At 37.5% G+C, this 13,477-nt stretch overlaps 1 protein-coding gene across 1 annotated transcript in view; it reads right to left on the bottom strand.

Moving 5' to 3' along the window:
- The window catches only part of RNGTT (RNA guanylyltransferase and 5'-phosphatase), a 347,127-nt gene that overhangs the window by 207,469 nt on the left and 126,181 nt on the right, over positions 1–13,477 (bottom strand). Inside the window, exon 11 of the mRNA XM_017506810.2 lies at positions 10,779–10,943. Within this exon, the coding sequence (XP_017362299.1) occupies positions 10,779–10,943 (165 nt within the window). The remainder of the gene's footprint in view (positions 1–10,778; positions 10,944–13,477) is intronic.

Genomic DNA, 13,477 nt, shown 5'->3' with positions numbered 1-13,477 from the left:
GCAGAGACGGGGTTTCTCCCGTGTTGGCCAGGCTGGTCTCCAACTCCTTATCTCAGGTGATCCTCCCGCCTCAGCCTCCCAAAGTTCTGGGATTAGTAGAGACAGGGTTTCACCATCTTGGTGAAATAATATATTAAGACGAAGTAGGGCTTATCCCAGGAATGAGAGGATGATTCAACATCAGGAACTATCTTATAATTCATGAGATAAACAGGTCTCAACAGAAAAAAAACAGTATTCTATCTATAGTAGATGAAAAGCTGAGAAGGTGATAAATGGATAGGGGGTTTTCAGAGAAACATTTTTCTGCATGTTTTTAAAGTTTTGTTAGCCATATGTAATCTATTCAAATAATTCTTTTTAAATTAGCCTTCAGCCTGGAAATGTAAATGCAATCACAGTTTGAAAAACTACTTGTTATTACTATTTTGGATGTATTCAAACCGTATATTAAAGTTAAAAACAGTTAATCATCCCTTCATTATGTTTAACAGATCAAATTAAACAAAACAAAGAGGTTTAGTTATAGAGCTATATTAATAAATTCCTAAAGATCAAAATCATCTTTAAGATTTTAAAGATACACAGATAAATTCTATTATTTTTCTACAAAATTAGTAGGCATGTTCTATAGTTGTAAATTTTGTTTAAAACTTCATAAAAACTACCATTCCTAAAATAAATGATCTATACTTCCCTGAAAATGCTGTAAGGTTCATAATATCACTATTTTACCATCCCATTACCAAAGACAAAAATCTCCACAGCAGTAACCTGTCAATTGTAGTTACTGTATTATAACTGGTGTTACTAAGGTCTTAAACGATTACACCAATTCTGCTATAAAATGTGTTTTCCTTTTGCATTTTATGACCAAAAATACTTTGGTAAGAGACATTAAAGACAAAAATCAATAAGAACTGAAAGTGAGAAGAGGAGACTATTTAAAATTCTAAAAATTAGAACTGCTTTCATTAATTTATTTAAATATTTCATTAATTTATTCCACCAAGGCTGAAGCGATCTTGGCTCACTGTTGCCTCAACCTCCCAGGCTCAAGCAATTGTTCCACCTCTGCCTCCTGAGTAGCTGGAACTACAGGCATGTGCCACCATGCCTAGCTAATTTTTTTGTATTTTTGCAGAGACAGAGTTTTGCCATGTTGCCCAGGCTGGTCTTGAACTCTTGGGCACAAGCGATTGAAGTGACTTGACCTCCCAAAGTGCTGGGATTACAGGTGTGAGCCACCATGTCTGGCTAGAATTGCTTTTAAAAAAGAACTGTCCTATGATTTTAAGGAGTTACATAAGCTAAGTATAAAGAAAAACATAGTAAGAGCATTATATTTCTAGTGAAAAACTACATAAAAAGTTGTTCCACATAATTGCTTCAAATCCCTAAACAATAGTTCTGATAGATTAGCAAATATTTCTAAGCAGTACTGATTTGACTAAGGAAATTATACTACCTAAACACATTTTCTTAAATGTTGAACTCTGAATTATGACAGCACAACCTGTCAAATTCACTTTTTAGAAAACAAACCAGAGCGGGGCGCCAAGATGGCCTAGAGAAGCCAGCATCGGAATGCAGCTCCCAGCGAATGAGACGCAGGGGGCTAGAGGACGTCACCATTCTAAACAAGGTGCCAGGTTCGCTTCTGTGGGACTGATGGGCGGGGCGGGGCAGCAAATCAAGACGAGGGGTGCAGGGGTTGGGGGTGAGGGCAGTACGTCCCCATCTGAAACGTGCAGCCAGCTGAGAGCGTCGAGGGACTTAACCCCCTCAGTGCTCCATTTCGGATCCTGTGCCACAGTCCACGAGAGCCCTGCCAGACAGTGGGGTCCCGTGGGTAGTTGATGCAAATCTGAGCAGCAGGCGCAGCAAGTTGTAGCAGGGACCTGGGCGGGAGTTTGAACTAATGCCAGCAGGACGGACCATCCCACAAGGGGAGGCAGAGTTGAAAGCAGGGAAACAGACCATAAGGCCTGGCAGGCCCCACCTCCACAGAATTAAAACTGAAGCCCTCGCTAGACAGCTTGGCAGCAAATACACCAGCTTGACCCCAACCAGGAAGATCCAACTGGGTAAGGCAACACACCATTGGGAAGGCGGGGCCAATCTCACCTGCAAACAAACTCCAGGGAAGGACCACCCACCCAATAACCTGACTGAGCCCGAGAGAACCCAGCAACGCCCTCTACAGGCCAAAAAAGATACAGCTCCAACCTCAACAGAAAAAAAGGATCACTCAAGAGACTCCTGAAATCACCAACTTCAATGATTAAAGGGAGATAAATCCACGAGGATGGGGAAAAAAAACAGTGCAAAAAGGATGAAACCATCAAAGAACAGAACACCTACCTCTTCTCCTCCCAGAGATTACAACTCCTCACCATCAAGGGAACAAAAAAAGAGAAAGAATCTGACGAACTGACAGAAGCAGGCTTCAGAAGGTGAGCAATCAACAAATTTCTCTGAGTTAAAAGACCATATTCTAACCCAATGCAAAGAAACTAAGAACCTTTAAAAAAGGTTAGACAAAATGCTAACTAGAATAACCAGCTTAAAGAAGAACATAAACAACTTGATGGAGATGAAAAACATAGCACGAGAACTTCATGAGGCATACACAAGTTTCAAAAGCTGGATTGATCAAGCAGAATAAAGGATATCAGAGATAGAAGATCAAATCAATGAAATAAAACAAGAAGGCAAGATTAGAGAAAAAAGAGTGAAAAAAAATGAACAAACCCTCCAAGAACTATGAGGTTATGTGAAAAGACCTAATCTACGTTTGATAGGTGTACCTGAATGTGATGGAGAGAATGAATCCAAGCTGGAAAACACTCTTCAGGATATTATTCAGGAGAGCTTCCCCAACCTAACAAGGCAGGCCAACATTCAAATCCCAGAAATACAAAGAATATCACAAAGATATTCCTCAAGAAGAGCAACCCCAAGGCACACAATGGTCAGATTCACCAGGGTTGAAATGAAGGAAAAAATGCTAAGGACAGCCAGAGAGAAAGGTCGAGTCACGCACAAAGGAAAGACCATCAGACTCACAGCAGAACTCTCAGCAGAAAGCCTACGAGCCAGAAGAGAGTGGGGGCCAATATTCAACATCCTTAAAAAACAGAACTTTCAGGATAGAATTTCATATCCAGCCAAACTAAGCTTCATAAGTGAAAGAGAAATAAATCCTTTACAGACAAGCAATTGCTGAGAGATTTCATCGCTACAAGACCTGCCTTACAGGAACTACTGAAGGAAGTACTAAACAGCGAAAGGAACAACCAGTACCAGCCACTGCAAAAATGTACCAAATGGTAAAGAGTAACGACGCAATGAAGGAGCCACGTCAATTAATGGGCAAAACAACCAGTCAGTAACAAAATGGCAGTATCAAATTCAAACATAATAATATTAACATGAACTGTAAATGGCCTAAATGCCCCAATCAAAAGACACAGACTAGCAAACTGGATTAAAAATGTCTAGACCCATCAGTGTGCTGTATTCAGGAGACCCATCACATGTGCAAAGACTCACACAGACTCAAAATAAAGGGATGAGGAAGATTTACCAAGCAAATGGAGAGCAAAAAAAAAAGCAGTGGTAGCAATCCTAGTCTCTGGTAAAATGGACTTTAAACCAACAAAGATCAAAAGAGACAAAGAAGGGCATTACATAATGGTAAAAGGATCAATGCAACAAGAAGAGCTAACTATCCTAAATATTTATGCACCCAATGCAGGAGCACCCAGATACATAAAACAAATTCTTAAAGACCTACAAACAGACTGACTTACACTCCTACACAATAATAGTGGGAGACTTTAACACTCCACTGACAATATTGGACAGATCAATGAGACAGAAAGTCAACAAGGATATCCAGGATTTAAACACAGACTTGGACCAAGTTGACCTAATAGACATTTATAGGACACTCCACTCCAAATCCACAGAATACAAATTCTTCTCAGCACCACACTGAACTTACTCCAAACCTGACCACATAATTGGAAGTAAATCACTCCTCAGCAAATGCAAAAGAACAGAAATCATGACAGACCACAGCACAATCAAATAAGAACTCAGGATTAAGAAAGGCACTCAAAACCGCATAATCACATGGAAACTGAACAACTTGCTCCTGAATGACAAATGGATAAACAATGAAATGAAGGCAGAAATAAAAATGTTCTTTGAAACCAACAAGAATGAAAACACAACATACTAGATCCTATGGGACACATTTAAAGCAGTGTCTAGAGGGAAATTTATAGCAATAAATGCCCACATGAGAAACAAGGAACGATCTAAAATCAACACCTCATCATCAAAATTGAAAGAGCTACAGGAACAAGACCCAAAAAAACTCAAAAGCAAGCAGAAGACAAAAAATAACTAAGATCAGAGCAGAACTGAAGGAGATAGAGACACAAAAAACCCTTCAAAAAATCAATACATTCAGAAGCTGGTTTTTTGGAAAGATCAACAAAATAGACCACTAGCCAGATTAATAAAAAAGAAAAGAGACAAGAATTGAATAGATGCAATAAAAACGATAAAGGGGATATCACCACTGATTCCTCAGAAATACAAACGACCATCAGAGATTACTACAAACAACTCTATGGACATAAACCAGTAAATCTGGAAGGAATTGATAAATTTCTGGACACTTGCACACTCTGAAGACTAAGGCAAGAAGAAGTTGAAACCCTGAATAGGCCAATAACAAAGTCTAAAGTAGAGGCAGCAATTAATAGCCTACCAACCAAAAAAAAGTCCAGGTCCGGACAGGTTCACGGCTGAATTCTACCAGACATACAAAGAGGAGCTGGTATCATTCCTGTTGAAACTATTCCAAACAATACAAAAAGAGGGAATCCTCCCTAACTCTTTCTGTGAGACCAACATCATCCTGATACCAAAATCTGGCAGAGACACAACTAAAAAAGAAAACTACAGGCCAATATCCACGATGAATATTGATGCAAAAAACTTCAATAAAATACTGGCACACTGAATCTAACAGCATATCAAAAAACTTATCCACCACGATCAAGTAGGCTTCTTACCAGGGATGCAAGGCTGGTTCAACATATGCAAATCTATAAACATAATTTACCACATAAACAGAACCAAAGACAAAAACCACATGATTATCTCAATAGATTATCTCAACAGATGCCGTGAAGGGCTTCGACAAAATTCAGCAGCCCTTTATGCTAAAAATTCTCAGTAAACTAGGTATTGATGGAACATATCTCAAAACGATAAAAGCTATTTACAACAAACCCACAGTCAATATCATACTGAATGTACAAAAATTAGAAGCATTCCGTTTAAAAACTGGCACTAAACAAGGATGCCCTTTCTCACCACTCCTATTCAATATAGTATTGGAAGTTCTAGCTGGAGCAATTGGTCAAGAAAAAGAAATAAAGGGCATTCAATTAAGAAAAGAAGAAGTCCAAATTGTCCCTATTTGCAGACAACATGATCACATATTTCGAAGACCCCATAGTCTCAAGTCCAATACCTCCTTAAGCTGATAGGCAACTTCAGCAAAATCTCAGGATACAAAATCAATGTGCAAAAATCACAAGCATTTCTACACACCAATAACAGACAAACAGAAAGCCAAATCATGAGTGAACTCCCATTTATAATTGCTACAAAGAGAATAAAATACCTAGGAATACAACTAACCAAGGAGGTAAAAAAATCTCTTCAAGGAGACTACAAATCACTGATCAAGGAAATAAGAGAGGACACAAACAGATGGAAAAACATTCCATGCTCATGGTTAGGAAGAATCAATATTGTGAAAACGGCCATACTGCCCAAAGTAATTTACAGATTCAATGCTATCCCCCAACAAGCTACTAGTGACCTTCTTCAAAGAACTGGGAAAAAAACACTTTAAACTTCATATGGAACCACAAGAGAGCCCACATAGCCAAAACAATCCTAAGCAAAAAGAACAAAGCTGGAGGCATCATGCTACCTGACTTCAAACTATACTACAAGCCTACAGTCATCAAAACAGCATGGTATTAATACCAAAACAGAGATATAGACCAAAGGAACAGAACAGAGGCCTCAGAAGCAACACCACACATCTACAACCATCTGATCTTTGACAAACTGGACAAAAACAAGCAATGGGGATTCCCTTTCCCTGTCTGATACATGATGTTGGGAAAACTAGCTAGCCACGTGCAGGAAGCTGAAACTGGACCTCTTCCTTACACCTTATGCAAAAATTAACTCCAGGTGGATTAAAGATTTAAACATAAGAACTAACACCATAAAAACCCTAGAAGAAAACCTAGGCAAAACCATTCAGAACATAGGCACAGGCAAGAACTTCATGACTATAACACCAAAAGCATTGGCAACAAAAGCCAAAATAGACAAATGGGACCTAATTAAACTTAAGAGCTTCTGCACAGCAAAAGAAACAATCATTAGAGTAAACCAGCAACCAACAGAATGGGAAAAATTTTTCGCAATCTACCCATCAGACAAAGGGCTAATTTTACAAGAAAAAAACCCATTGAAAAATGGGCAAAGGATATGTATGAACAGACTCTTTTCAAAAGAAGACAAATACGTGGCCAACAAACATATGAAAAAATGCTCATCATCACTGGTCATTAGAGAAATGCAAATCAAAACTATAGGGAGATACCATCTCACACCAGTTAGAATGGCGATCATTAAAAAATCTGGAGACAACAGATGCTGGAAAGGATGTGGAGAAAAAGGAACACTTTTACCTGGGAGTGTAAATTAGTTCAACCATTGTGGAAGACAGTGTGGTGATTCCTCAAGGATCTAGAAATAGAAATTCCATTTGACCCAGCAATCCCACTACTGGGTATATACCCAAAGGATTATAAATCGTTCTATCAGAAAGACACATGCACACGTATGTTCATTGTGGCGCTGTTTACAATAGCAAAGACCTGGAAACAACCCAAATGCCCATCAATGATGGACTGGACAAAAAAAATGTGGCACACATACACCATGAAATACTATGCAGTCATAAAAAACGATTAGTTTGTGTCCTTTGTAGCAACAAGGATGAATCTAGAAACCATCATTCTCAGCAAACTGACACAAGAACAGAAAACCAAACACCGCATGTTCTCACTCATAGGTGGCTGATGAACAACGAGACTTGGGCACAGGGAAGGGAACAACACTCACAGGGCTAGGTTGGGGGGTGGGCAGTGGCGGGGTGGGGGCAGGATAACAGTGGGAGAAATGCCTGATATAGGCAACCGTGTTGGGGGGATGGAGACAGCAAACCACCATGGCATGTATGTACCTATGCAACAATCCTGCTGGATGCAGGATGTGCACATGTACCCTAGAGCCCAAATACCATAAAAAAATTTTTTTAATTAAAAAAAAAAAAAACCAAAGCAATTTGGCTTTTGCCCAATTTTTATACTCTATTTACAATTTGGAAAATATTCCCATAAGAGAACATAGTTCCTGTTAATAGATTTCCACTATGGACATAGCAGATGTTAAGTATTAACTTTATCTTTACCCAACCTATTGGACAGGGCACGGTAGTACACAGGCTCTTCGTAGGTACCCCCTTAACATCCCTGCTGCCAAAACAGACACAAAAGGCAAGCAGTGAACAGTGGGAAGATTACAGCAGCAGAGGTCAACCAAAATTTCTATGCCAAGCAGGTGTTACACAAAATCTTAGTAAAAGTTGAATGATTACTCTGTAATTGTTGAATGAAAAAGCCACTCAACAGTGCTAGGATTACTTACAACTAATATCATATCCAAAGACTAACACCAAATTAAGCGGACTAAAGTAGGAGCAGGTGAAGAGTTTAAAACATGATTGCATATGTCGCTACTTTTTTTGGTACAATTCTATCATAACCACTCTCCTTCCCCCAAAATATTAATTATTTGGGTACTATTCCCTTGAGTTGAATATAAATAAGACCATGGTTCTTCATGGCATCAAGTTTTCAAATGCTCTAAACCAGGCATATAAAATACTGGTTTAGAAATTAAAATCCCACCATAAAGCTACCTCTTGGATGCCACATACAATTTTAATGTACAAGTACCCATAACACAGAATCAAAGCTGAACTATAAATTCAATTCTTAATAGAGAAATAAAAAAGAGTAAATGGCTCCCAAAGTTTCCAAATCCGTGAAGCTACAAACCGGATTCTGGAATATGACAAATTTCCCAAAAGGTATATCATTCCTTCAGGCTTCTTAGGAAATAGCCAGCTAGCCTTCTTCTGAATGCCAAATGTGCCCCCTTATCCTTTCTAAAACTTCTAAAACATTTCAAATGCTTATAGTATATAATCAGGCATGGAACCATGTGGTATACAGGCTCAAAATACATTTCTATTCTGATAAGGAGAGCAGAGTTTTATGACTGCCAACTAACATATCTACAAATTAGAATCACCAATCAGGCTTGCTAAGAAAGTCAACCACTACCAAAACCAAGAGTGTCTTACAAATATTCAAAACTGCTGAGAAATTACAAAACAGGGAAGAAAGGAAAAGGGAAAGTCAGAGAAGAAAAACAAATTAAATGGTGGGTTCAATAAATCAGACATCCTAACACACAGCAGGCATACAGAATATACTATATGTAATTTATATACAAAGAAATAAGAATCTCACCAAAAGCACAAATGAGAAATGGAGAAAATCTTAGGAAATAGTCAATATGCTGTTTATATGTCATGTCTTAAAAAAGCAGAAATACTAAGGTACATTTGCTTTTAAACACTAGATCTGGTAAATATTCCATTGAAAACAAACCATGCAGCAGCAATAACAGTAGTACCATTAATAATAGTAGTCATATTAGTAATATTAAAAATAGTAAGAAAAGAGAACAAAGAAAAAAGAGAATGAAAAGGAAATGGATATGAGGCCTAAACAGAATTAGTAAGTACATTTGAAAACACAGGGCATAAAGAAGAGACAGTGAATAGAAGAAACTGGATGCTAAATAGACTACGTAAACAGAAGACCATTCCCTGAAGGAATGACAGAGTAAAAACAGAGCATCTAAATGTAACCACAGACAAAATCATAGCACTATTAGAACATAATATTAAAACATTTTAGAGGTGAAGGGCTTCTTAAGCAAGACAGAAAACCAGAAGATGCAAGAAATATATTGTCAAATTAAACTACATTAAAATGAACTTTTCAGCCAGGCATGGTGGCTCACATCTGTAATCCTAGCACTTTGGGAGCCTAAGGCAGGCTGATTACCTGAGCCCAGGAGTTCGAGAGCAGCCTGGGCAACACAGAGAAACTCCATCTCTAGAAAAAAATACAAAAAAATTAGCTGGACATGGTAGTATGTGCCTATTGTAGTCTCAACTACTGAGGAGGCTGAGGTGGGAGGATCACTTGAGCCCAGGGGGTCGAGGCTGTGGTGAGCCAAGATGGCACCATTGCACTCCAGCCTGAGCAACAGAGCGAGACTCTGCCTTAAAAAAANAAAAAAAAAAAAAAAAAAAAAAACCTCATACCTTCCCATTACAATACACTGCCTTGCCTACAGATCAAGAAAGAAAAGAGTGCTGGCAATGGGAAAATTAGTGCGCTCATCTGCTGGAGACAAAATTGCCTTATTTGGAAAGGAATTTGGCAGTAGTTACTAACATTACTCATATAATCTTTAAATCAAAAATTCTACTTACACTGAAGAAATATCCACCCATATAATCAAAAATGTTCACTGAAACAATGTTATAGCAAAGGACTAGAAGCAACCTAAAAACCCAATTATAACACAATGTATGGTACATCTTTACTATCACTACTATGTAGCACTTAACAAATAACATGGCAAATCTCTATGCACTGACATGGAAATATATCTAAGCCACACTGTTAAGTGAAAAAACAAAACAAAACAAAAACCAACATCCTATAATATTTCATATGAAATTTTTTTTTTTTAGATGGAGTCTTGCTCTATTGCCCAGGCTGGAGTGAAGTGGCGCAATCTCGGCTCACTGTAACCTCCACCTTCTGGGTTCAAGCAATTCTCCTGCCTCAGGCTCCCAAGTAGCTGGAACTACAGGCACATACCACCACATCCAGCTAATTTTTCTATTTTTAGTAGAGACAGGGTTTCACCATATTGGTCAGGCTGGTCTTGAATTCCTGACCTCATGATCCGCCCATCTCGGTCTCCCAAAGTGCTGGGATTATAGGCGTGAGTCACTGCACCCAGCCTTAGTATGATTCATTTTAAGTGAAAATAACAAAAATAATTAAAAAAAATGCTTCAATGTATATGTGTGTGTGTGTGTGTGTGTGTGTGTGTGTGTGTATCCATATATATAAATGTATTTTTAATAAGAGTACATACCAAACACTTTACCTTCAGGATGCATAGGAGTAGGCCTAATGATTTTCATTTAATTCAATTCTATATTGTTTACAGCTTTTTAAAAATGTAATATGACCAACGACCGGGAAACAAAAATTATTATGAGAAACAGGGAAACAACCTAGTTTAAGGTGCCACCATCGAGAATCTTACTCAAGAGAAAAAGCCTAGGAGTCATACCATGTTTGGCCAAAACAGTGTTATACCCAACTTGAGTATTTTCTGACAAAGTCAAGACAACTGGGCAGTAAAATGTCCTTCATATTTATCTTGTAAGCTGAATTATGATACATTATAAGCACTAATTAAAAAAAAAAAAAAGTAAATTTTACCTTTCTTGAAATACAGATGTCAAAAAATGGCTTATTTCTGACACTAAATGGTTCCTGTGTTTTGTCGATGAGCCCAGTCTTCATTTTTTCATGCCGAGGATTTATAATTTCTCTTTCTATACACTGCAGACGAACATTAAAATCACAATCTCCAACTGGCTGTCCCTGAATTAAAGAAAGAATTAGTTAAACTTTAACATTAACAACTATTTTATCACAACCAATCCTAATAGTTTCACTAACAAGAGAACTGTCTAAAGACACAGAGAGACTTATTTTAAAATAAAACTGCATAAAACAGTATGAGAAAGTGGCACGATTCTACTTTGAGTTAATCCAAAGATTTCAAATCTAGGCCAGATGTGGTGGCTCATATCTATAGTCTCGGCACTTTGGAAGGCTGAGGCAGGGGGATCACGTGAGGCCAGGAGTTTGAGGCTAGCCTAGGCAACAGGGCAAAACTACTACCCCCAAATTTTAAAAAATAAAAAATAAACAATTTCACATCTGAATTAAAGTATTAATATACTCACTATTTATAGGTATAGAATCATTAAAAAATAGAAAAATATATATACTCACCAGTCTTTTTTTATTACGTATATAAATTAGTTAAAGCCCTAAAACTAAAATCCACAGAATTTAGAAAAGTACAAGCCAGTAACACACCAAAATAAGTAGCACAGTTACCTACAATGTTTTTTGCTGTTTAAAGTGCTAACTCTAGAGACATCAGTAAGTAGAAGATAAGTATCAGACAAACACACCCTCAACTCTGGAAACACAGAAGTTTATATAATATGTTCAAAGTTATACAGTTATGAAGATGTTTTCTCTCAAATACACTTTCCCTTGAGTGTTCTTAAAGCATATACGATTTGAACTATGAAATAAAAAGTACATGAACACTTTTTGTATGAATTGAGGGTGGGGCTAGTCCTAGCCATGTGGCATACACAAACTCACTTATAACATATTATCTGGTTTACAGTAATCATCCAGATTAGTAGTTATCGCTTCAATGGCACAGGAGCTACTCTTCTTTTTTACATTGCAACTGGACACCCTTACATGCATTTTTCCCCCATCTTTTCCTAATGTAAACTCAACCTAATGTTTACATAGGGGTGGCAGCACTTGCTTAAGGAGTAAACATTAAATGTACTTTGGGAATGTCTCTTTCTCAACTTTAGAAGGATAACAACTTTGATATTCAGCAAAGAATAAGGAGTGAGACAAACTGAGAGGTATGGGGTAGCACAAGTTCTCTTTACATAAAGGCATAGAACTATCTATAAAGGGTATTCATTGGGGAAATGCTAGTAAATAACCATATAGTCCATGTGTCATCTTTTCTATGCAATCAATGTCATCAACATGGTTGAAAAACCTAAAATGTTAGGCTTGTTCATTAGATTTATTAAAGGAACTCAGACACCTATAAAATTGAAGTAGAATAAGCAAACCCTCTTTTTTGTTCTTAAAAAGAAAAAAGACTAACAACTGTTTAAACATATGTAAATAGTCTACATTCACTCCTAGAAGCTTTCCACCTTTATACATAAATTCACCAAATAACAAGAATAGATTGAAAGCAAGTTCACCTTCAAATCCACAATGCCTGTGGACAAAGTTAAGCTCTCAATGGATAGGTGTTGAATCACTGAGAAGAGGATATAGGAAACACTCAATAATTATTGACTACCTTGTCTCCCTGTTTTCAGTTCTTACTCCCTTCAGGACACTATCCATGCTGTCACTAGTTACCTTTCAAAATAGTAAAAACATGTTCCTATCATTACAATGAAAACTCTTTAACAGTGCCTTATTACATAAAGAACTAAGTTAAAATGCCTTATTCAAGTAATCTGGCCCTCTACTTAACAATCCATTCTCATTTTTTGCTATGACCCACACATTTATCATCCATCAAGTATACTAACAGGCCAGGTGCAGTGGCTCATGCCTGTAATCCCAACACTTTGGGTGGCTGAGGTGGGCAGATCGCCTGAGGCCAGAAGTTCAAGACCAGCCTGGCCATCATGGAGAAACCCCATGTCTACTAAAAATACAAAAATTAGTGGCTACACACACTAAGTAGCTGAGGTCCCAGCTACTCAGGAGGCTGAGGCACAAGAATCACTTGAACCTGGGAGGCAGAGGTTGCTGTGAGCCGAGATCGTTCCCCTGCACTCCAGCCTGGTCAACAAAGTGAGACTGTCTCAAAAAAAAAAAAAAAAAAAAAAAAGTATGCTAACAAACCACCTAATGCTTCTGGCCTCCATGGCTTAATCCTTCAAAACTAATTTGTGTCACTTTCTCAGTCTGCAATTCCATGCTTCAGTGACTCAACTATACCCAGGGAAGTTGGAATACTCTCCTCTCAATACCACTATATCCTTTATATACCTTTATTATGTTTATAATTTTAAAAATTATAATTATTTCTTTACATTTATATTTCATCCATAAGAGTAGTATACAAATTTGCTTTAATTTTATATATACATGTACAATTATAAAATTTTATTAAAATGTTATGTTTTTAATGTAAAATGTTATAAAACAGACAAAATAAAACAATAGATGAAACTTTTTTTTAAAGTTCTCCTATGTTCTTCCCAAATCCCCATGAAATACTGTGCAAATGGCCTTCTTTGGAAGCTAGTACATAGCATGTGAATTCTTTTTTTTTTTTT

This window comes from Cebus imitator, unplaced genomic scaffold (genome assembly GCF_001604975.1).
Source record: "Cebus imitator isolate Cc_AM_T3 unplaced genomic scaffold, Cebus_imitator-1.0 Scaffold359, whole genome shotgun sequence".
NCBI classification, from domain to species: Eukaryota; Metazoa; Chordata; class Mammalia; order Primates; family Cebidae; genus Cebus; species Cebus imitator.
Note: the sequence above shows the minus strand (reverse complement) of the source record. Positions and strands in the feature narration are given on the sequence as shown.